The sequence below is a fragment of the Belonocnema kinseyi genome, chromosome 8 (assembly GCF_010883055.1).
Source record: "Belonocnema kinseyi isolate 2016_QV_RU_SX_M_011 chromosome 8, B_treatae_v1, whole genome shotgun sequence".
In the NCBI taxonomy this organism is placed as follows: Eukaryota; Metazoa; Arthropoda; class Insecta; order Hymenoptera; family Cynipidae; genus Belonocnema; species Belonocnema kinseyi.
In genome coordinates, this window is record NC_046664.1 from 65,795,664 (window position 1) to 65,822,338 (window position 26,675).

Here is a 26,675-nt window from a genome sequence, read left to right on the forward strand (position 1 = left end):
GAGATTGATCAGCAACCTGGGTCGGAGCAGTGTTGCGGAACGAACGTGTTATTTACATAAATAGCACGAGAATTCTGGATCAACCTGAAAAATCTCTATCCCGCCCACACACTACTCCTTTCCCCTGCCGAGTGAGCCACGCCTACCCCGAAAGGGAAATGGCTTAATGGTGTAATAATAATAATAATAATAATAATAATAATAAAGGATTGGAATGATTTCAGGGTATTTTTAGAAATTCCAAGAATTTTTTTAATAGGTTTGAATAATTTGAAGGGATATCAAAGGATTTAAAAGATTTTAGAGTATTTATAAAAATTCCAAGAAATTTTTAAGAGATTTAAAAACTTTAGATGGATTCTTAAAATTTTCAAAGGATTTGAAATATTTTAGAGTACTTAAAAATATTTCAAGGAACTTTGAATAGTTTTCGAAAATTTGAAGGGATTAAAGGATTGAAAAGATTTCAGGTTACTTTTGAAAATTCCAAGAAAGCTGTAAGATATTTAAAGAGCCTAGATAGATTCTTGAAATATTTAAAAGGATTTGGAATATTTTAGGGTATTTTAAAATACTCCAAGGAAGTTTCAATAGATTTTAAGAATTTGAAGGGATTTTAAAGGAGTTGAAAAATTTAGGGTATTTTTAAAAGGTCCAAGAAGTTTTTAAGAGATTTAAAAAGTTTAGATGGACTTTTAAAGTTTTCAATAATTTGCAGAAATTCTAAAAGATTTAAAAGATTTGAAAGTATTAAAAAAATTCAAAAGAATTTTTAACAGATTTAAAAAGTTTGGATGGATTTATAAGAAATTCAAAGAATTTTTTTAATTGGTTTAAATAATTTGAAGGGATTCCAAAGGATTTTAAAGATTTTAGAGTATTTTAAAATTTTCAAGGAATTTGTAAGACATTACAAAAATTTCAAGGGATTTCAAAAGATTTCAAAGGATTTTAAATATTTTAGACTATTTGAAAAGATTTCAAGGCACTTTTAATAAGTCTCAATAATTTGTAGAGATTATAAAGGATTAGAAAGATTTTAGGGTGTTTTGAAAAATTTCAAGGAATTTGCAAAAGCTTTAAATTGTTTCAACAGATTTCAAAAGATTTCACAGGATTTGAAATATTTTAGGGTATTTTTAAAAATTCCAAGGAGTTTTCAAGAGATTAAAAATATTTGGATGGATTTATAAAAGATTTCAAAGGATTTGGAATATGTTATTAGGTAATTGAAAAGATACCAGGGAATTTATATTAGGTTTCAATAATTTGAAGGAATTGTAAATGATTGAAAAGATTTTACGGTATTTTTAAAAATTCCAAAGAATTTTCAGAAACTTGAAAAAGTTTCAAGAAATTTCAAAAAATATGAAGTATTTTAGGGTATTTTAAACGATTCTAAGGGATTTTGTTAAATTTCCGAAAATTTCAATGTTTTTAAGGATTTAAAAGTTCTCAAAATATTTGAATACCTTTTTAATGATGTATTATTTTTAAAATGTTCGAATATTTCAAGGATTTTCCGGAGATTTAAGGATACATATATTAAAATATTCTACAATCAATTTTAACTTGATTTCAATAATTTTTTGAAGAGATTTCGGAGAATTCCAAAGATTTTAACGTATTTAAAAAAAATCCAAGGATGTTTTCAGAGCTTTTAAAATTTCGAGGGATTGAAAAAGATTTTGAAGGTTATGAAATATTTTATGGCATTTTTAATATATTTTAATTATTTTGAAATTATTTCAAATTTTTTAAAAAGATTTTAGACTAATTTAAAAATTCCAAGGGATTTTGGAAATAATAAAAAATATTTGAGGGTATTTTTAATAATCTGAAGGATTTTTCAAAAGCTATACAAAAAATATCGAGGGATTTGAACATTTTTTTCAGGATTTGATAGATTTTAAGGAATTTTGTAAGATTCCAAGGAATTTTGAATTGATTTCAATAATTTAAAGGGATTTCAAAAGGGTTTAAAATATTTTAGATAAATAATTGCTTAGAATTTTGAAAGATTTCAAGAGAATACACATTTTAAAAAAAAATTTTGGGAACATTTAAAATGATTTTATTTACAAAAAATTAATGTTATGAGAATATTTTTAAAAATCTCCAAGATTTTCCTAAATTGTAAAAAAAAAGTATCCGGAAAACTTAAGACAATTTTTCTAATTAAATAGAAAAAAAATATTTCGAAAAATTGTAAAGGAAATAATTTTTTTTAGAATTCCTAGGACAACTATAAATGATTTTTTATTTTGAAAAATTAATTTATTTTTGAAAAATGTCACAAGATTTCTGAAAATATAAAAAAAAATCTGGAAGTTTAAAAGATGGTTCAAAATTCTTCTTTTGGAGGTTCAAAATGCAAAATTATTACGTTAAAAATTAATCTGTGTTGAAAATTATTCTTTTCTGGTTAAATTGAATTGAAATTCGTTGAAAATTGATTTTCTTGTGTGGAAAAGTAATCTATTTTGTTGAAAATTCTTATTTTTGGCTGAAAAGTCAGTTTTAGCTATAATTTAACTATTTCATTTTTGGTTGAAAATGCATAAATTTTCTTTAAAATTAGTCCCTTTTTTCAGAAAATTAATGTTAGCGGTTGAAAATTCATCTTTTTGGTCAAAAATTCAATTATTTGGTGGAAAATAATTTTGGTTGAAAATTCGCCTTTGGATGAATTTTACTCTTTTTTGTTCAAAATTGAACTACATACTTGTTTAAAAGTTGAAATACTTTGTCAAAAATGCATCTTTTTTATGAAGAATTATAATTTTAGTTGAAAATTCTTTTTTTTTGGTAAAAATAATCTTTGTGATTAAAAATATAAATCTAAAGCCAAATTTTATCATTTAAATTCAACAATTTTTTCAAAAAGCAATCTAAATTTTAACGAAATTAATATTTTATTTTAAAAACCCGACGATTTTTTATTTTGACACTAAAAAAAACTTTCTATTGGTGTAATTCAAGAACAAATACTTTTTTTGGATCAGACTAGTCTTTATAAACTTCTATTTAATTTTCTGGAATAGAAACTTAAGGGAAAAATTATAATTGGAAGTCAATGGCGTAAACATGATCTCATTCAGAAGTTATCAAGAACTTGCTTTTTTTTAGTTCTTTTAACTTTTGCATTATCGCTGTTTTTAGTGAGTAAAGTCTTATTATTGTTATCTTTGCGAGACCGTCAAGTTCTCGTCATTATCTACGAGTTTAACGTCCATTTAATCTCTAATGTTAATAAACCTGCGAGAGTGACTCACTTTCTTTATCAGAACGAACAGTTGATGCAATATTTTGAAGATTTCTGCTAATCTTACATTATATGACTAGAAACGCTTCTACTAAGATTACGATTTTTAAAGATTTAAAAACAAATCTGTTAATTTGGATAAATTAATTTTTTTTAAATTATTAATAAACGTGAATAGTTTATTCATAAAACAAAGTAAAAGTAAAAGTCATTCGCTTTTTGAAAAGGAAAAATATAGTGTTTTCATTACTGGTCAGTTTTTCTTGCGTAGTTCTCAATTTCACTAACTTGAATTTTCATATAATAAAGATAAATTTCGAATCAAAAATGAAACAAATAAATTTTTAACTAAAACATAAATTTTCAGCAACAAAATTTCCTAAAAAAGTCGAATTTTCAATTTAAAAAATTATATAAAAAATTTTTTTTTTCAAAAAAACCGATAAATTGTCAACCATTTTTAAACAACACGAATAATATTCTATAAAAAAAAAGAAATTTGAACGAAATTTATGAATTTTCAACTAAAAAATATAAATTTTTAAACAAAAATTGAGTAGTTTAATTTTCAGTTTAAAAATAATAATTGTTTGCCAGCAAAGATGAACTTTTAACTACATAGTTCAGTTTTTATCTAAAAAAGATAAAGTAACCATAAAAAATGAAATAGTACAATTTGCAGTAAAAAAAAAAAGTAATTTTCCACACAAAAAAATGAAAGTTTCAACAAAATATATCAATGTTGATGGATTTTCATAGAAATCATTTTCACCAGAAAGATTAATTTTCAGCTTAAAAACATTAATTTTAAACCCAGAAATATTTTTTTTAAATAGTTAAATTTAGAATAAAAATTACAGTTTAAGCAACTAATTTTCAACGCATAGAAATTTTGAGTAAAAAAATAATTGTCGACAAAAAGACGAATTTTTAACTAAAAAAATGAATTTTTAAAAACAAAAAAAACATTTATTATACATACTAGTTTTATTTTCAACAAAATAAATAAATTTTTAAACTAAAACATATAATTTAAGAAAATTGAATATTTAAATATTCAGTTTAAAAAATTCATTTTTTACAAAAAAAACAGTTTTTTCAACCAAATCTGTAATCCAAATACATTCTATTAAATTTCATGGATTAATAATAAACCTCGCCTTGAACTTTTATGAATTTCATCGATTTCTGCTAATTTCATCTAATTTTCAACTGAAAAAGGTAAATTTGCAAGCCAAAAAAAAAAACTAATTGAAAAAAAATAGTTGAATTTTCGACAAAAATAATGCTTTTTCGACCAAAATGCACAAATTTTTAAATAAAATACATGAATTTTCAATCAAGTGGTTGATATTTCAATTAAAAAAGACAAATTTTCAACCAAAAATGGAATAGTTTAATGTTCAGTCAAAGAAATGGATTTAAAAACTAAAAGAATAATATTCTACCGAAAAATATGAGTTTTCTTCAATATACATGGATTTTCAACCACATAGCTGAATTTTCTACTAAAATCGATACATTTTCAGTAAGAAAATTTGCTACAAAATGTCGAATTTTCAATATAAAAAGTTATTTAGAAAAAACACAATTTTGTAACAAAATCCATCAATTTTAAACCATTTTTAACAATACCATAAGAAACAAGATTCTATATAAAAAAAAAAGAAATTTGAACCAAATTTATGAATTTTCAGTTAAAAAATAATAATTTTCTACCAAAAAAGATGAACTTTTAACTACATACTTAAAATTTCAACTACAAAAGATAAATTTAACATAAAAAAAAATGAAATAGTAGAATTTGCAGTAAAAAAATCATTTTCCACCAAAAGAATATGAAGTTTCAACCAAATATATCAATTTTGATGAATTTTCAAAGAAATAATATTCAATTTTTAAGACAAAAAAATGTACAGTTAAAAAAGCTAATTTTCAACGCAAAACCGTTTTAAGTAAAAAAATAATTTTCTACCAAAATACTAATTTTTAACTAAGAAAATTAATTTAAAAAAAAAGTAACATTCATTTCTCATATTAGTTTTATTTTCAGCGAATTAAATCAATGTTTACACTAACAAATATAATTTAACAAAACTGAATATTTAAATATTCATTTTAAAAAATTAATTTTCTACCAAAAACGATTTTTAATCAAATTGTTAAATTTTCAACCATTTTCAAAGAAGAAGAAAAATATTCTTCCAAAAATCACGAATTTTGAACCAAATTTATGAATTTTCAACAAAAAAATATAAATTTTTTACAAAAAATTGAGTAGTTTAATTTTCAATTAAAAAATAATAATTTTCTACCGAAATAGATCAACTTTGAACTATATAGTTAAGTTTTTAACTAAAAAAGATAAATTTTTCGTAAAAAATTAATTTTTAACTAAGGAATAAAATGTCAACAAAATATAACAATTTTTATGGATTTTTAAACAAATAATTTTCCACCAAAAAGACGAATTTTCAACTGAAAATATTCATTTGCAACACAGAAAACATTTTTTTTAACAAAATAGTTAAATTTTGAAAAAAAAATTGTAGAGCTATAGTTACAGTTTAAGAAGCTAATTTTCAACGTGAAGACACCTTTATTTAACATAATAGTTTAATTTTCATCGAAATAAATTAATTTTTAACTAAAAAAAAGTTAAATTTTAACCTCATAGTATAATTTTCAACTAAAAAAGATAAATTTGCAAACCAAAGAAAAACTAATTAAACAAAAATATTTAAGTTTTTTACAAAAGTAATGATTTTTCGACCAAAATACACAAATTTCAAGTAAAATACATAGTTGAATTTTCAACTAAAATAGATAAATTTTTAATAAAAAAATAATTTTCTAACAAAAAACTTTTTTAACTAAATCTGTAAATTTTCGACAAAAAAATATAAATTTTTAACAAAAAATTGAGTAGTTTAATTTTTAGTTAAAAAGGAATAATTTTCTACCAAAATAGACGAACTTTTAACTACATAGTTAGATTTTTAACTAAAAAAGATAAATTTATCATAAGAAATTAATTTTTAACTGAGGAAAAAATTTTCAACACAATAGATAAATATTCAGTAAAAAATGAAATAGTACAATTTTCAGTAAAAAGAAAAAATGAAGTTCCAATAAAATATAACAAGTATGATGGATTCTGAAACAAATAATTTTCCACCAAAAAGACGAATTTTAAACTTGAAGCATTCATTTGCAACCCAGAAAAAAAAATGTTAAAGAAAATAGTTAAATTTTGAAAACAAAAAACTAAAGTTTAAAAAACTAATTTTCAACGCAAAGCAATTTTCAGTAAAAAAATAATATTCTACAAAAAGACGAATTTTTAACTGAAAAATAAATTTAAAGAACACATTTATTACTCATATATTAGGTTTGTTTTCAACGAAATAAATAAATTTTTAAACTAACAAATACAATTTAAGAAAATTGAATATTTAAATATTCAGTTTAAAAAATTAATTTTTTAACCAAATCTGTAATACAAATCTATTATATTTAATTTAATGGATTAAAATTTTTTTAAAGTTTTTATTTAATTAATCCTACATTCGTTAAACCTCACCTGGAAATTTTATGAATTACATCTATTTCTGCTTCTTTACCTTCAATTCCTCTAAGTTCATTCCAAATTTACGGAAATGAATGAAATTTTTTGATTATTAAGAATTGGAATGGTTATATAATCTTCTGAATTTATCCTGAATTTGTTATCCTTCAAGCCTATGAATTAGTTCTTTTTTATGTACAGGTCACTGCTATTTCGGCAGGAGTTCAGGACAGTTCTGTATTGGTTCAGAGAAGCGCTCTGGATTTATTACTAGTTGGATTTCCTGTCCATAATAGCCAACTGTGTCGTGAAGATATGGTTTCGTTATTAACAGCTGCTCTAGTCACAATTTTGAGGAGAGACATGAGTTTAAACAGGTAATTTCACTTTTACTTCTAACTTTAAAATAATTATGTGATTAAACTTTTTTACTTTTTATAATAAGTGTTAAAAATAAAATGCAATGTTTATTTAAATCATTATTCTGCAGTTTATGAATGATTGAAATTCTTATTTATTATTTATCGCAGTCTTTTCACTCTTTCCCTACTTTCCCCTTTTCTCCTTTTTTTACTCAAATGCGAACTGAAATAATAGAACCCAAAAAGAAAATCGAACTGTTTTTTTTATTTAACAATAATTTTTGTTAACAATAGGGTGACCGCTGGACCGGGAAACCGGGAAATTACAGTGAATTTTTTTTTTACCGGGAATTTTACAAATTTGTAAAAGATAATTCTGTTCACGTTCGATTTCAACAGTTTTTAAATAATTAGTTGAATTTTTATGGTTTTCAATTGTGCTATTATTCAGCATACAATACTTAATTTAAAATTTTCTTACTTTAAAAATTATCCATTTCAAATTTTTATTTTTAATCTTACATTTTTAATTGAAAGAATTGTTAAATGTTTTCTTAAGGACTTTAACACATAAAAAATAAAAGCCTTTGATGTTGAAAATTTTGGATAAAAACATTTTTATTTAATAAATAAATACTTAAAAATAACTTCATAATAATATATTCTTAATTGAAGGATTTTCTTGCATTTAAAATATTGTTTCAGTCTAAAATATTCCATTTTTATCCCATTCAATTTGACATTTTTAATTAAAAAAAAAAAGATTAATTATTGAATATTTAGCAATATTTGAATTTTTATTTAAGACAAGTAACTTGAAACTAAATATTTAAAATTAAAGAATCTTTAACTGAATTGTTTAACATAGAAAGCCTGAAATCGTTAAAATTTCGAAGAGCCTTTAAACTTTGAACTTTACAATTTTAATTGTTTTATTTGAAAAAAATGCTCAATTTGTAAGTGAAATTTTTAAATTTTGATGTATAATTTACAAATGAACATTTGTAGAAAAAATTTGAGTAATTTTAAGATATATTTAGGAGTTTTAAAAAGATTAAAAATTATCATGCAAATTTTAGAAAATTTGTTTAAAAATCTTCAAGAATATTTTTTGAAAATTTTGTTTAAATCTTTGAAAAGCTTTTTAAATATTCTCTTAAAATAATTTTTCAAAATGAAAAGTTATTTTTAATTTTTCTAGGAATCTTAAGAAAATGTTTTTATTTTTTGGAAGGGATTCACAATTCTTGAAAAGAATCTAATTTTGTTGTTTAAAACCTGTGAATCAAAACTTCTACATCTCTTAAAATTACTGAAATTTCGCCTACAAATAATAAATGTTCAATTGTTATTTATACATCCAAATTGTAAAGAAATTTTCTCAAATTTACAGGATTTTCTGAAAATTGTAGAAAAAATTTAATTAATTTTGACAGATAATTAGAAGTTCTAAAAAAATTGCCAAATAATTTTAAATTTAAAACAAATATAAAACAACTTCTAGATTTTTCAAAATTTTGAAATAAAATTTTGAAACTTTTCAAGAATGTTTAAACTATTTAAAAAGAAAATAATTGAATTTCTAATTTAAGGAGTATTCAGTTAAAAAATTTTCAATTTTTCAATATTCAATGTTCCTAGCTTCATATTCCTTAAAATTATATAATTTTGAAAATTTTAAAGTTCATTGATTGATTTTTTAATTTAGGGCATTGAAAATGATAACGTGAATTTATATTTTTTGACTTTAAAAAAATGTAGTACCTTTAATTTTATACGCTTAAATTATTAAGCATTGGAATACAACATTTTTTACTTAAAAACTTTCAAATTTTAATTTTAAAAGTTCAAAATTTAACAGTTCCACTTTGAGTGCTTTCATTTGGAATATTTTTTAGCGTAAGTGTTCCTTTTTTTAATTTTATTGACCGTGAAAAATGTTTGCGAACCCGGAAAAACCCGGGAAATTATCGGGAATTTATTTGGTCGATTATTTTGTTCAAATTCAACTTTTTTGTGAAGAATTAATTTTTTCTTGTTAAAAATTCCACTTTTTTGTACAAAATTCCCCGTTTTTGGTTGAATTGAACCTTCTTTTATTTGAAATAAAAGTTTTGTTTTGTTGAAATATCAAACGTTAAATTTTTCCTTCAAAATTCATCTTTTTTATTTAAAGTTAAACTACTTTACTAAAAATTTATTTTTGTGTTTGAAGATTAATCCTTTTGTTTTAAAGTGAACTTTTTTGTAAATAATTCATGATATTTGGTTAAAAATTCTACTGTTTAGTAGAAAATTCATATTTTTGGCCTCAAAACTAAACAATTCGGTTATATATTTTTTTTTTGATTAAAAAATGTTTCTTGCTTGAAAATTTGTCTTTTTAGTTCAAAAATTCAGAACTTTCGGTAGAAATTTAATCTTTTTTGGTAATTTTTTTTTTGCAAATTGTTTGATTGAAAAATAAACAGTTTTAGTTGATTCATCTATTTCTTTGAAAATCCCTAGTTTTTTGTTGAATTCAACTGTTTTTGTTTGAAACAAAACTCTTTTTTGATAGAATTATCAAATATTACATTTTTCCTTGAGTTTTCACCTTGTTTCTATTTAAAGTTGAACTACTTTGATGCAAATATATTTTTGTGCTTGAAGATTAATCATTTCAGTTAAAAATTAATATCTTTGGCTGAAAATTCGTATTTTTTGGTACAAAATTAATCATTTTGTTTTAAAGTGAACTTTTTTGTAAATAATTCGTATCATTTGGTTGAAAATTTCACTGTTTTGTAGAAAATTTATATTTTTGGCTGAAAAATTAAACTGGGTTTAATTATTCAAAACTAAAATTTGGTTACATTTTTATTCTTGACTGAAACGTTTTTATGGCTTGAAAGTTTATCTTTTTGGTTTAAAAATTAATTTTTTTCTACAAATTTAATGTTTTTGGTTGAAAAATAAACTGTTTTAGTTAAGGTTTCAGCTATTTCGTTAAAAATTTCTGATTTTAGTTGAATTCAACTGTTTTTTATTTAAACTAAAACTCTTTTTTTGGTTGATATATCAAATATTACAATTCATTTTTTTTTATACTTTAAAGTGGAACTACTTTGTTAAATTTTTTTTTCTTGAAGATTCATGATTTTAGTTAAAAATTAATATCTTTGGCTGAAAATCTGTTTAGTAAAAATTTCATTTCATTATTAAAAGTGCAATTTTTTAGTTAAAAATAACTTATTTTGATTGAAAATTCAACTATTTTGTTGAAAATTAGTCTATTTTGTTAGAAAATTCATAATCTTCATTGAAAATGCAACTCTTTGGCCCGAAAATTCATCTTTTTTGGTATAAAAATAAATCTCAACTGTTTTGTAGAAAATTCGTTTTTCTGGGTTGAAAATTTAAAAATGTAGTTTTTTTTGCCATTTTCGTATAAAATAAATCTCAATTATTTTGTAGAAAAAATGTTTATAAATTATTATATCATTTAGTTTGGAATGCTCAATTCGAAAATCATTCACTTAAAAAATTTTCCATTTTATATTTTTAATTTTTAAGCATATATTTTAATTTAAAGAATTTTAAAATGCAGTTTTAAAGGTTAAAAAAAAGGAGAAGTTTTTAAAATCAAAGATTTTTTTGATAAAATACAGGGTGGCCGACGGACAGGGAAACCGGGAATTTTACGAATTTTCCAGAAGAAAAATCTGCACAAATTCGATTTTAACAGTTTTTAAAATAATTAAAGTGCAGTTTTGAAGATTTAAACAATTAAAAAATAAAAACATTTGAAGTTGCAAATTTTTGATAAAAAACAGTTTTTTTATTAACTGTAAATATAAATGAATATAAATTATTCAAAAAATGGATTTGTTCTCTAAGTATAGAAATCTGAACAATAATTGATTTGACCACTCAGTTCTAGATCCATTCAAAATTTGAGAATTTTCAGGTTGTAACTGTTTCCATCCGAAAGTCTTAATAAGAATTGATATTAATATATCATTTATTCCGATAATTTTATTTTTAAATAAAAATTTTCATGATTTATCATTAATATATTTTTAATTCAGAGTTTCAGGTCTTCCTTTATATTATTTTTTATATTAAATTTAATAAATAAATTTATTAATATATTATATCTATTAATTTTTTCAGCAATCAAAAAATGTGAACGTTCATTTTACTATTTTCAACTTATAAAATAAATCCATAATAATATATTATCAATCAAAGGTTTTTATTAAATTTAAAATATTGTGATTCTAAATTATTTATTTTTTATCCCATTTAATTTGAAATTTCTTAATGTAGAAATAGAATAAGTATTTAATATTTAGCAATATTTTATGTTTATTTAAGGTGAGTAAATTGAAACCAAATATTTAAAAGAAAACAATTTGAAACTGAATTGTTTTACATAGAAAGCTTTGAATTTTTAGATTTTCGAAGAACTTTTAAACTTTTATCGTTACAATTTTAATTGTTCTATTTAAAAGGTGTTTAATTTATAAGTGAAATTGTTAAATTTTGACGCATAAATAACAATTGAATACTTATTATTTGTAGAAAAAATTTAAGTAATTTTAAGAGATGTTTAGAATTTTTGAAAAGATTCCAAATTAATTAAAAACTTGAAATTATTTCAAGTAATTTAAACGAAGTGTGTTTACATTTTTTTTAGAACTTTTAAACATATTTTTAAATAAATCAAAATTTGCCTACAATTTTGGGAAATGCTGCAAATTAAAAAAAAATCCTTAAAATCTTCCATGTTCTTCTTTGATAATTTTTTGAATCTTTTAAAATCTTCTTAAACTTTCTGTTACAATATGTTTTCAAAGTGAAAAATCTTAAGAGATTTTTTGATTCTTTTGAAGTCTTTCACAATTATTAAAAAAATTCTAAATTTGTTGTTTGAAATCTGAAAAAATGTACATTTTATTTTTAATATATTTAAAAGTTCCGAAAGAAAATTCAAAAATTATTTTTAATTTATAAAAATGTTAAACCACTTCTAGATTTCTCAAGATTTTGAAATAAAATTGTAAAGCTTTTAAAGGATGCTTAGACTATTTAAAATTAAATTAATTTAACTTTTAATTTTAAAACTGTTAAGTTAAAAAAATTATTTTTCTATTTTTAATGTATAGCTTAAAATTACTTTAAATAATATAATTTTGAATTTTTTTAAAGTTCATTGCTTAATTCTTTAATTTAGACTATTGAAAATGTTAACGTGGATTTATATTTTTGGAACTTAATCTGAATATTTTAACTCTATAATTGATAAAATTGGTAAATTTTGCAGTTTATTTGCATTTCATTTAACATTGTCAAATTTTATACTTTTAATTTTTTGAGCATTTGAATACACAATTTTCGAATTGAAAAACTTTTAAACTTCCATTTTAAAAGTTTGGAATTCAAGTGTTCCACTTTGAATGCTTTAATTTGTTGTTTATTGTTTATTATTTTATATAGAAAAATATTTAGAATATAGTTTGATTTTTTCAATTTCGTTGGCCCTGAAAAAATTTGCGAACCGGGAAATGACCGGGAATTTTTTTCTTCTGTTAAAACGGCCACCCTGTGTTTTTTAATTAAAATAAAATTATTTTTCGTGTAAAATATCAACTAATACATTTTTAGTTTATAATTAATTTTGGTTTAATTTGAAATTCAACTAATGGGAAAGTCGAACTACATCTTGAAAATTCATTTTTGGTTGCTGATGATTTATTTTTGAATTTTAAAATTCATCTCCTTGATTGTAGATTTAACTATTTTCTTGAAAATTTGTCTTTTTGGTTAAATTAAGTTGTTTTTTAAATAAAAATAAAAATATTCTTCGGCCGAAATATGAACAATTACATTTTTAGTTTTGAATTATTTTTTTGTATTCAACTACTTGGTTAAATGTTGAACTACTTCGTTAATAACTCAGGTTTTCTGTTGATTATTTATTCTCTTATTTGAAAATTCATATCCTTGATTGAAAATCTAACTATTTTGTTGAAAATTCGTATTTTTTGGTTAATTTTAGCAGTCTTTTAATTTAAATTAAATTCTTCTTTGGTTGAAATATGAATTATTACATTTTCTGTTTAAAAGTTATTTTTTTCATTCAACCACTTTAATAAACGTCGAACTACTTAGTTAAAAATTTATTTTTTATGTTGATAATTTATTCTTTTGTTTAAAAATTAATATCCTTGATTAAAAATTTAACAATTTTGTTTGAAAATTCGTCTTTTCGTTAATTTCAACTTTTTTTTATTAAAATTAATTCTTTTTTTTTATTTAACTTCTTGGATAAAATTCGAACTTCTTTCATTTTTACATTCTCATCAGAGGAGGTATTAGATTTGTGTAAAATTTGATCCCCCCAGTTTTTGTTAAATGTCCACGTTTTGAGACCCTCTGAAACCGAAAAACAGGTTTCTACGAATGTGTCTTTCTGTATGTCTGTCTGTATGTGTACCATTTTGGATGAAAATTCAAAAAGTATTCAAAAAGTTGAACAATTTATCCTAATGACTTTTTTTGAAAAATACAAAATTACCAGAGTTAGAGCATTTTCAAAATAAAAAAAAAAAAACAAATTAAAATGAACGTTTTAAGCCAAACAACGCATGATACGAAAAAAGTCAAAAGAAGAGAAATTTTGCTTTTTGAAGGCCCTACAGGATTATGATAACAACTTTTTTAATTTGGTCGAAAAGTAGAACATTCCAAATTTAATCCTACCAAAAAAAAAAAAAAAAATCCACGAATTCCATTTTTTATTTAAACTATGCAAGATACGAAAAGAATGGGAAAGCTCAAATTACACCCACTGGAAAAAACTAAATATTTATAATGAATCACTTTTCGACACAAGTTACGAAAAAAATGAGACAAAACTTGTTCATCTAAAAAGTAGCTACAATTTTTTATAGGCCATGTAGTTTTTGCTTCAGTCGTAGAAAATAACATTCAAAATAAAAATGTTAAATTTTTTTTGAAAAAAAATGACACAAGGTGGACACTAAAATTAACAGACAAAAGTTGTTCGCCTAAAAAGATCTATCAATTTATTATCAATCATTTTTCGATAGGACGAGTAGATTTTTTTTGTAAATAATAAGATTAAAAATAAAAAAATTACATTTTTGGAAAAAGCACAGACAAGACGAAAGAGGACATAGGCTCCTATATAGAACCCTATATAGGTTCCTGTATTAGACCCTATGCAGATGCGCAGTAGTTTTTCTTTAATCGTAAAAAACAACATCAAAAATAAAAAATTATAAAAACAAGGAGATAAAAATTAGTATGATTCAATTTTTATGCATATTATGAATTGCAATGATATACATTTATTGAAATGATACATGTTTCAGTGCAGCTTAGAATACAATTTAAAGCAAAATACGAAACAAATACAAAAGTAATCATGATAAATACAATTTGCTTTTTATTTTGCAATTTTTTAATAAGTAATTCCAGGCAGATTTACATAAAAAATGTATTATAATTAATATAAAAGTGTTGTGTATAATGTAGAAAAGTTGACATGTTGGACAAAATCGAGTGCGAAGCACGAGATACGTGATGAGAATGTGTTCGTTAAAGCCGAAAGAGCTTTAACAAAAGAGAGTTCAAAATTACAGTTGTCGGTCCGTTCACCTTTGATTTTAAAAGGTCTGTGTTCAAATGCGGTAGAAATGCAAAGACCAAGTGCGGAGTGCGATTGCCATCAGTCGTGTCCCGTAGGTGCGCTCAAACTCTCTTTTAACAAAAGAGAATTCACAAATACAAAATCACAGTGGTGGGTGGTTTGAGTCTTAATTTTAAAATGTTTACGCAAGAATGTGCGAAAATATAAAGACTGAGCGCGTAGCGCGAGTGAAATACATAATGGAGCGCGAAGCGCGAGAACCAACATTTGTGCGCCATAGGCGCGCTCAAACTTGCGAGCCGCGCGCGCAGCGCGCTATGAGAATGTGCCCGCGTATCGGGCAGATTTTTTTGTTTGTATTCATTCTTTTTTTTAATTGAAAATTAAACTATTTTATACAGAATTCGTATTTTTTTAAAGAAAATTCGTCTTCTTGATCGAAAATACATCTCGTTTGTTAAAATGTAATATTTTTTACTTGAAATTGTAGGTATTTAAAATGTTTTCAAATTGAATTTAATGTATTACCTACATTTATTTTGGCTTAAAATGATTTTTTCCTCTTTTTTTTTTTTTTTTTTTGAAAAATCTCCCTATTTATAATTGATAAATCTACTCTTTTTTCCATTCAGGCGGCTGTTTGCTTGGCTTTTGGGCAGCGAAGTGAATATGTCAATTCTGAAGAAAAAAGCAGATCCTGCTCTAACAGAAACTTCTGCGGCATATTTCGATTTATATTCGAAAGGCTTGTTGATCGATGCTATTAAATCTCTGCTGAAAACTGTCTGTGATGAATCTCCGCAGGATTTAAAGCCTTACAGGATACTCGTCTCTCTGCTTGATAAACCGGACATTGGTCCGGTGATTTTAGACGACATTCTCTACGAAATTTTCAGGTGAGATTTTGAAATATAGCGAAGAAAGGGAAGCTCGAAAAGAAGCCGAAAAGCGATTATTTCGCTTTAAAGCTTTTTTGAGAAAGATTGTCAAATTTGGAATTATCAGGGTGGCGGCCTGCCCGGGAAACCGGGAAATGACCTGGAATTAAATAATTAAATAATTAAATAAATATCAATTTTAATCAATGATTTCTACTTTATCTAGAGTCGCAATTTCTTAGATTATCAATGTTTAATTCTAATTAATTCATCATTTATTATTTATTTATTTTTTACTTATTTAGATATTAAACCACTTTTTTTTATTGTATGAACTTTGTCAAAAATTGGCATGTTTTTTGTAGAAAAATAATCTTTTTGATTGAAAATTCAACTATTACAGTTGAAGATTCATCACTTGAGTTGAAAATTTATCAGTTTGGTTAAAAAATATTTTTTGCCTGTTGAAAATTAACATTTTTGGATGAAAAATAGTCTTTTTAATTGAAAATTCAACTGTTTCGTTTAAAATCCACAAATTTGGTTAAAAATAGATATTTTGAAGAAAATTATCTTTGGAAAATTCAACTATAACAGTTGAAGATTTATCACTTGAGTTGAAAATTCATCAGTTTGTTTCACAAATGATCTTTTCCTGTTGTAAATTCAAGACTTTTGGATGAAAATTGGTCTTTTTTAATTGAAAATTCAACTATTTCGTTGAAAATCCACAGATTTGGTTAGAAATCGATTTTTTTCGTAGAAAATTATCTTTTTGTTTGTAAAATAAACTTCTTGTTGGAAAATTCTTCTTTTCTATTAAAAATTTGTTTGAAAGTATTTTTTTTTTAAGTAAATTTTTTTCGTCAAAGGCAATTTTTTAAATTGAAAATTCAACTATTTGGATTAAAATCCACAAGTTTGGTTAAAAATCAATTTTTTTGGCACAAAAATTATCTTATAGTTTAAAAAATAAACTTTTTGTTTGAAAATTCTTCTTTTCTATAAAAAATTATTCTTAAAAATTTGTTTGAAAGTAAATTTTTTCCGTTAAAAGCAATTTTTAAAATTCAACTATTTGGTTTAAAATCCACAAGTTTGGTTAAAAATCGATTTTTTTGCACAAAAATTATCTTATAGTTTGGAAAATAAACTTCTTGTTTGAAAATTCTTCTTTTCTATAAAAAATTATTCTTAAAAATTTGTTTGAAAGTATTTTTTTTAAAGTAAATTTTTTTTTGTTAAAAGCAATTTTTTCAGTTGAAAATTGAACCATTTTGTTGAAAATCCACAAGTTTGGCTAAAAAACCTTTTTTTTTTAGAAAATTAATCTTTTTGATCGAAAATTCAATTATTACAGTTTTAAATTTATCGCTTGAGTTGAAAATTCATCAGTTTGGTTAACAAATGATCTTTTCCGGTTGAAAATTCCAAAATTTTTAATGAAAATTTGTCTTCTTTAATTGAAAATTCAACTATTTTGTTAAAAATCCACAAATTTGGTTAAAAAACGATTTTTTTGCACAAAATCATTTTTTAGTTTGAAAAATAAACTTCTTGTTTGAAAATTCTTCTTTTCTACTAAAAATTAATGTTAAAAATTCGTTTGAAAGTAATTTTTTTGTTTGATAGTGATTTTTTTTTCGTTAACGGCAATTTTTTAAATTGAAAATTAAACTATTTTCTTGAAAATTCACAAGTTTGGTTGAAAATCGATTTTTTTGTAGAAAATTATCTTTTTGTTTAGAAAATAAACTTCTTACTTGAAAATTCTTCTTTTCTATTAAAAATTAATGTTAAAAATTTGTTTGAAAGTAAATTTTTGTTCATTAAAAGCAATTTTTTAAATTGAAAATTCAACAATTTTGAATGAAAATTTGTTTTGTTTAATTGAAAATTCAACTATTTCGTTGAAAATTCACAAATTTGGTTAATAATCGAATTTTTTTGCAGAAAATTATCTTTTAGTTTGAAAAATAAACATCCTGTTTTGAAAATTCTTCTTTTTGAAAAAAATTATTATTAAAAATTTGTTTAAAAGACATTTTTTTTGTTTGAGAGTACATTTTTTTTTCGTTAAAAGTAATTTTTTAAATTGAAAATTTAAGTTATTCTAATTGAAAATCCCATAGCTGTAGTTGAAAATTCATCCCTTTTTGCTAAACATTAATTTTTTTAGCTTAGAATTTATTTATTTCAGTTTCGCTTGACAAATTACCTTTTTTAGTAAAAAAAATTAATTTTTTTGTTTGAGAATTCAACTTTTCCAGTTAAATAATCATAATTTTATTCGAAAATTCATCGCTTCGGATGAAAATTGAACTATTTTTTTTAATCCGCTTTTATTTGTTATTAAAAATTATTGTTTTCAACTGAAAATTTAACCATTCTATTTTTAGTTCAAAATTGATCTTTTTTAGTGCACACTTCAACCATTTGTATAGAAATTTGTTTGATTTTTTAATTGGAAATTCAACTATTCCGTTGAAAATTCAGGCATCTTGTAATCTTTTTTTTTTTTGATAGTTAATCTTCTTGTTTAAAAATTTTTCTTTTCGGTCAAAAATACAAATATTTCAGGTAAATATTTATCATTTAATTTGAAAATTCATATTTTAGGTTGGAAATAAATTTAAACATTAATTTTTGTTTCGTCGAAGATTCATCGTTTTGACTAAAAATGCATTTCTTCGTTTGAAAATCATTTTATTTTACTAAAAATGTAACTATTATTCCATTTGAATGTTCAATAATTTTATTTAAAATTTCATCTCTTTGGTAAAACATTGATTTTTTAAATGAAAATTTAATTATTCAATTTTTTGTTGAAAACTTTTCGTTTTGAGTTGAAAATCTTTTTTTTTCTTTGTTAAAAATTAATTTTTATGCTCGGAGATTCATAATTTTAACTAAAAATTCATCTCTTTGGTTGCAAATGAGCTATTTTATTGAAAAATCGTTTTTTCTTCGACTGAAAATTAATTTTTTAAGTGACAATTTAACTATTGAATTTTTTTTCAAATTACCTTTTTTAATTGAAAATTCATGGATTTTGTTCAAAATTCATTAATCTTTTTAATTAAACATTATATTATTCCAGTTAAAAATTTAACATTTTAGTTGAAAATTCCTCACTTTCTTTCAAATTCATTTTTTAACTGAAAATTTGACTATTCCATTTTTGGATCAAAATTAATTTTTTTTTAGTTCAAAGTTTCAACTATTTGGTTGAAAATTCGTGCATTTTGTAGAAAAATCGTCTACTTTGCTAGAAAATTATTCTTTGTTTGAAAATTAATTTAAAAATTGATTTAATTTTTGTTAAAAATTTAATTATTTTATTGAACATTCAACTTTCTTGGTTGATACTTCACTTTTTTGTTGACATTTAAGTTTTTCAAGTTTGAAATTTAACGATTTTCTATAACATTCAGTTTTTTAGCTTGTAAACTCTTGACTAAAAATTAGTATGTTTTAGTTGAAATTTTATTTTTGGCGTGAAAATTTGACAATATGGTTGGAAATTTATTTCTTTACATTTAAAATTCAACTATTTGGTTTAAAAATTTTTTCGCGATTAGCTTAGAGTATTAGAGTAAAGTTTTTCATTCATATTCACCAAAAGAACTATAAAATTTATTAGTGAATTTTTGGAATCAGCCAATTTTATTACAACAAAAATAACAATTTGTAATTTATTTGAAAAAAAAAAACAGTTTTCCGTAAACAACTAATCAATTTCTATTACTGTCAAATTTTAAACTGAAGACTAATTTTATAATATTCAGGAAATTTTCTTATTGCGTAAAAAAATGTTGAAAATTTGGCTAATTTTTAATGAAGCTCTGATTTTTATAATTTATGTATCACATGCAACTTGCAAGTTGAGTTTCATTATTTTTTAAATTACATGACTGGGTCACTTGACCTTTTCTGATCTCGATTATATTTTCTTCCTGGATATTTATAACTGTGACGAACAAGTACTTTTTCAACTGTCGTTAAAAAATTATTATGCCCTAGTTTTTGAAAATTTTGATGTATAATTTTTAAAAGCAAGAAAGATTGGATTTTGACGCTTTTAATTTTTCGATTTTCAAACAAAAATATGTAATCAAATTAAATAATTATGGTTAAAACTAATGATGACTAAAACGATGAATCTTTTATAAAAAAAAATTCATTTTTAAGCAAGCGGTTGAGTTTTTAACCTGAAAATAAGAATTTACAACAAAATTTATTTTTCAATTAAAAGATTGAATTTTCGATCACAAATTTATAAATTTTCAAGCCAAAAAATGACTTTTTAACGAGGAAGTTTAAATTTCAACAATAAAGCAAGATTGTTTAACAAAATTGTTGATTTTCGACAAAATAATGAAATTTTCAACCAAATAATTATATGTTTAAACAAGAAATCGGAAGGATTTTTTTAAACAAAGTATTTAAATTTAAAAAAAAGGATACTCATTGGAAAATTTAACAGTTGGATTTTCAAACAAAAAAAGAAATAATTTTAAATTAAAAACAATTCAATTCAACTACAAATTATTATTTTTTAAAGCAAACATTTGCATTTAAAAAAACGGATTAGATTTCTGCCCAAAAAGATAATTTTTTAAACAAAAAGACGAAGTTTTGAACAAAGGAGTTGAATTTTTAACCAAGAACGATTTTTCAGTCAAGAATGAAAAAAAAATTACTCAATTGTGGAAGTTTCAAGCCAAAAAGACGAATTTTATACAAAATTTCACTGTTGGAAATTTGACTGGTGAATAATCAACTGCTGAAAATTTTTCTGTTGAAAATTTAACTGTTTAATTTGATAGAAAAATCGTCTGTTGAAATTTCAACTTTTGAAACTTTAAACTGTTCAATGTTGTAGAGAATTTTATCGTTAAAAATTTAATTATCAACCAACCAATTAATTAAAAAAAAAGAGAGATTAAACAACTCAACTATTGAAAATTCAAAAAAAAATTTCTGTTTAAAATAAAAAAGTTAAATTTTGTAGAAGATTCTTCTGTGAAATTTCGTAGAACATTCGTCTGCTAAAAATATAGATTTCGTAGAAAATTCTTCTATTGAATTTTGTTTAAAATGAAATCTGTAGTTGAATTTTCAACTAAAACGGATAAAATTTCATCCAAAAATAGAATAATTAAATTTTCAATTGTAAAAATTCATTCTTAATGGATGAAAGGTAACTTCTACCAAAATAAATAAATTTTTAACCAATAAAGACGAGTTTTTAACAAAGTATATGAATTTTCAATTAAAAAAGAAAAATTCTTCCGTTGAAAATAAAAAGTTAAATTTTGTAGAAAATTATAATCCTAAAAATTCAGTTGTTGTATTTTTTAGAAAATTCGTCTTCTAAACATTCAAAAGTTAAAATTTAAATTTTGTAAAGTTGAATTTTGTAGAAAATTTGTTTGTAGAATTTTGTAGAAAATTCTTTTGTTGAATTTTGTGGAAAATTAAACCTTTGAAAATGCAACTGTCGAATTTTTTGAAAATTCTTCTGTTGAATTTCGTATAAAATTCGTCTGCTAAAAATTAAAAAGTTAAATTTTATAAAGTTGAAATTGTATAAACAATTAAACCTTTGAAAATGCAACTGTTGAATTTTTTAGAAAATTCTTCTGTTGCATTTTGTAGAAAATTCTTTTGTTGAATTTTGTAGAAAATTCTTCTGTTGAATTTTGTAGAAAATTCTTTTGTTAAATTTTGTAGAAAATTCTTTTGTTGAATGTTGTAGAAAATTAAACCTTTGAAAATGCAACTATTGAATTTTGTAGAAAATTTTAATGTTGAACCTTCAACTTTTCAATTTTGTAGAAAATTTTTTTGTTGATTTTTGTAGAAAATTCGTCTGTTAAAAAATAAAAAATTTAATTTTGTGAGGTTGAAGTTTTGTAGAAAATTAAACCTTTGAAAATGCAACTGTTGAATTTTTTTAGAAAATTCTTCTGTTGAATTTCGTAGAAAATTCGTCTGCTAAAAATTAAAACGTTAAATTTTGTTGAAAATTCTTTTTTTTGGAAATTCAACTGTTGAATTTTTTACATTATTCTTATGTTGAAAATTAAAGAAGTTAAATTTTATAGAAAATTGTTCTACTGAATGTTGTAGAAAATCGTCTGTTGAAAATTTTAAGTTACATGTGTTATAAAATGCTTCTGTTGAAATTGGTAGGAAATTCGTCTGATAAAAATTCAAGAGTTAAATTTTGTTGAAAATTCATTTGTGGAAAATTCCCCTGTTGAATTTTTTAGAAAAATGTTTTGTTCAATATAAAAAAGTTAAATTTTGTAGAAAATTCTTCTGTTGAAAATTCAACAGTCGAATTTTGTAGAAAGGTTATCTTTTGAAATTTTAACTGATTAAGTTAAACCCTTGAAAATTCAACTCTTGAATCTTGCAGAAAAATCATCTGTTGAAATTGAACTTTTAAAAATTAAACTCTGGAATTTTGTAGAAAATTCTTCTGTTAAAAATAAAAAAGTTCAATTTTGTAGAAAATTCGTCTGCTCAAAATTTAAAAGTAAAATTGCATGGAAAATTCTTCTTTTGAATTTTGTAGAAAAATCTTCCGCTAAAAAGTTAGATTTCGTAGAAAATCCTTTTGTTGAAAATTAAATATGTAGTTGAATTTTCAACTAAAATGGATAACTTTTCAGCCAAAAATAAAATAATTAAACTTTCAATTGTAAAAATTCTTTCTCAATCGAAAAAAGGTAAATTTTTAGCCAAGTAAATTAATGTTTAATAAAAAAAGACGTGTTTTTAACAAAATACATGAATTTTCAATTAAAAAATAAAATTCTTTTGTTGGAAATAAAAAGGTTAAATTATGTAGAAATTTCTTCTGGTTAATTTTGTAGACAATTATTCTGCGAAAAATTCAAAAGTTAAATTTAGTAGAAAATTAGTCCGCTAAAAATTTAAAAGTTAATTTTTGTTAAAAATTCTTCTGTTGAAAATTCCACTCTTGAATTTTGTAGAAAATTCCACTCTTGAATTTTGTAGAAAATTCGTTAGTTGAATTTTGTCTGGTAAAAATTCAAAACTTAAATTTTGTGGGTAATTCTTCTGTTGGAAATTCAACTGTTAAATTTTTTAGAAAAATTTTTGGTTGAAAATAAAAAAGTTAAATTTTGTAAAAAATACTTCTGTCGAATTTTGTACACAATTATTTTGTTGAATTTTGTAGAAAAATAAAATGTAGAAAATTCGTCTGTTTAATTTTGTAGAAAATTCGTCCGGTAAAAATTCAAAAGTTAAATTTTGTTGAAAATTCTTTTGTTGGAAATTCAACTGTTGAATTGTTTATATTATTCTTTTGGTGAAAATTAAAGAAGTTAAATTTTGTAGGAAATTATTTGGTTGAAGTTTGTAGAAAATTCTAATGTTGAAAATTCAACTGTTCAATTTTGTAGAAAATTCGTCTGTTGAAGTTTGTAGAAAATTCGTCTGCTAAAGATACAAAAGTTAAATTTTGTAGAAAATGAAACCTTTGAAAATTCAACTATTGAATTTTGTAGAAAATTCATCTGCTTCAAAGTCAAAAGTTAAATGTTGTAGAAAATTCAACCATTGAAAATTAAACTATTGAATTTTTTTAGAAAATTCTGATGTGTACAATTGGTCTGATAAAAATTCATAATTTAAATAAATTAAAAATTTTTTGAAGTTGAAATTTTGTTGAAAATTAAACCTTTGGAAATGCAGCTATTGAATTTTGCAGGAAAATTCTTTCGTTTAATTTTGTAGAAAATTCGTCCCCTAAAAATACAGAAGATTAAATTTAAATTTTGTTGAAAATTAAACTATTGAATGTTGTAGAAAATTATACTGCTAAAAAGTCAAAAGTTAAATTGTAAATTATGTGGAAAATCGAACTATTAAAAATGCAACTATTGAATTTTGTAGAAAATTGTAATGTTGAAAATTCGTCTGCTAAAAATTTAAAGGATAGATTAAAAAATTTTTAAAGTTGAATTTTCTTAGAAAATTAAACCTTTAAACATTCTTCTGTTGAATTTTGTAGAAAATTCGCCCGCTACAAATTCAGAAGATTAAATTTTAATTTTATTGAAAATTAAATCTTTAGAAAATGAAACTATTGAATGTTATTGAAAATTCGTCTGCTAAAAATTCAAAAGTTAAATTAAAAATTATTTAAAGTTGAAATTTTGTAGAAAATTAAACCTTAGAAAATGAAACTATTGAATTTTGTCGAAAATTCGTCTGCTAAAAAGTCAAAAGTTAAATTTTAAATTATGTAGAATATTAAACCATTGAAAATGCAACTGTTGAATTTTGTAGAAAATTTGTCAGCTTTTGTTGAAAATAAAAGTTAAAATTTTATTGAAAATTCTTCTCTGGAAAGTTCAACTGTTGATAATGAATGATAGTCTTGAAAATAAAAAAAATGAATTTCATCAAAAAAGTTAATTTACAACCTAAGAGTTGAATTTACGACCAAATTGTTAGATTTTTTTAAAAAACTGGAAATAGTGGAATGATTGTGAAGCTTGCGATAAATAAAAATGAATTTTTATAATTTACAGACTAAATAACAGTTTGAATAAAAATTGAAGTTCGTTTTAATATTTTCAAAATGACAGATTCAGAAACTGGAAATTTTTCGTTAACAAAATTTAATTTTCCCCAGACAGTTTGGATTTCTGACTACATACTTTCTGAAAATTCAACTTCAAAATTTCCAAAATTGTTAACAGCTGAATTTTCTACAAAAACAGTAAAATTTGCAATCTCCTTTTAATTTTACAGAACCTTTAACAACGCCTGCAACGACACAGACAAGGTTCCAAAATCAAACGAAGTAATCAAATCAGCCAATCTTCTCTTCTCGACCCTGGAGCCTTCCTACGTTTGGACCCACTGTGGAGTCCTCTACGAAAAATCATGTCAAATGCGAGTGACAAATCAGGGAAAAGTGATGGACGATTCCGTGAAATCCGTGGGAAGTGGAATCCCAGCTCTGATGGAAGTTTGCACTCTAACTGAATTCCTTCTCGAAACAGTCTCGCTCGATGCTTTCATAGACACACCTTCCGAACACTTGCCAAAGCTCTTCCACGAGATCATGTCCAAACTGACAAATCACGTCGACATTTTATCTCCCATGGAGATCGAAAAAAGTCTCCGTCTCTGCGCGAAGATCCTCTCGAAAGTTCAACCGACCGAGACGGCTTCGAGCTTGGAAAAGCGCGACTCCGAATCAAAACCGGAAGCCATCAACACTTCAATTTCGCCGCCCACTGACAACACTCTTTCTGCAATTCCCCTGGAAAAGAGTCAGTCAGACAGCAAACTGAATAAGCCCGAGGAGGAGAGTAATTCGCGGAGTCCGAGTCCGCGAAGAAGAGCGAATTCGAGTGGCGCGGCTAAAAAGAGTGAGAAAAAGTCGAAAAAGAAGTCGAGTAAAAGCTCCTCGAAGCTGAACAATTACGCGATTCATGCCGACGGAAGTAATATTTCAGTTGTCGTCAGTGAGGACGACAAGCCTCTCACACGAAATAAAAGTATGGAGAATCTGAAAACCGAGTTTGGCGAGGCCGAGACCGGTCGACGATCTCTTTTGGACTCATCAATGAATAATATGGGTTCGACTGGTTCGCTGAATCGAGGACCTTCGCCTGGACTTCGAGCCCAGCATTCCATGCTCGAGAAATGTTTGAGACAGTACGAGCAGTTTTATATCAAATTAATCACGTCTCGAATTCTCAGTCAGGAGAGATCCGTTCCGGGGATGTTTGACGATCTGAAAGTGCCTTGCTCGCGTGACAATCTCCAGGAGAAAACGAGAAATTTGGAAGCGCTCCTCAACTCGAAAATCAGCAACGAAGACTCGGGATTTTTCAGTCAGGAGACGCCAGAGGAGAGACGGGAAATGGACTTTTCCCTCGCGCTCGAATCGGTCGAGTCACTCTGGGAGGAAGTGTTGAAAATCGGGTCCAGTTTGTTCGTGGAACTCTCGACTTTCCCGACCTATTATTTATCGGGCGATGGATTGCTCGCGGATGATGAGCCACAGGGGATAATTGTCCTACCGGAATGGCTGAAGGTCTTGGTGGTTTGTTCGTGTTGGCTCGGGAAGCAGCCATCGCTCCAAATGATTAGTGTCGCGACTTTGCTGGACTTGATTGCTCTGTCGAGGGCTCACAGTGATTTTAAGCCTCATCTACACTCTGGCGAAGGAGTCACGACAGTTGTTATGTTGCCTCTCCTGAAGGAGTGGCATATTTCTTATCTGGAGCAGTATACGAATGTCTTTCAAGTTCTCGCTTATTCTTTGTGGCACCACTTGGGAGAACTTCCGGCTCATAGATACAGAATCAGGTGTGTCGAGCTGCTTCACGAACTGCATCATACTTTGGAAAGGTATGTAAGAATTCTTTTTTTTTTTCAGGGTGGTCGCTCGACCCGGAAAACCCGGGTAATGACAGGAAGTTTTAAAGACTTTGAAGAATTAAACAATAACAAATTAGAAGCATTTACAATAATTTCAATAATAATAATAAATAATTGATAAAAAGAGATATTTCGGGTTTCACTCGTGTAAAAAACTACGAATTGTTTGCCGACGTTTCGTGAACATTGCAGTTCACATCTTCAGGGCTGACCTGAAACTGAGGAATCAGGTCATGATGTTCTTAGGTGTACTTTCTACGATGCCTGTGATTGGCCAGAGCGCCCCACCGTGGGGACTGGTCGAACTTGATTGGCCAATCAAGTTCGACAATATCCATTGTCCCTATTGATGATATCTCTATGTTTTCTTGGAAACTTGTTGTGTGCTTTTGCAATAACTGTTGTTTCATCAAATAAAATGTTATGACCTGTTTCGATATGATGTTCAGCTAGTGCTGATTGCGTGAAGTATTTTAGCCTGACTTTACTTTCATGTTCC

General features: G+C 24.4%; 1 protein-coding gene across 2 annotated transcripts in view; it reads left to right on the forward strand.

Moving 5' to 3' along the window:
* LOC117178058 (protein dopey-1 homolog) overlaps nucleotides 1-26,675 on the forward strand; it is a 178,781-nt gene that overhangs the window by 22,881 nt on the left and 129,225 nt on the right. For both annotated transcript variants that reach the window (XM_033369267.1, XM_033369268.1), the window contains exons 5-7: nucleotides 7,035-7,210; nucleotides 15,488-15,751; nucleotides 24,533-26,146. In XM_033369267.1, the coding sequence (XP_033225158.1) occupies nucleotides 7,035-7,210; nucleotides 15,488-15,751; nucleotides 24,533-26,146 (2,054 nt within the window). The remainder of the gene's footprint in view (nucleotides 1-7,034; nucleotides 7,211-15,487; nucleotides 15,752-24,532; nucleotides 26,147-26,675) is intronic.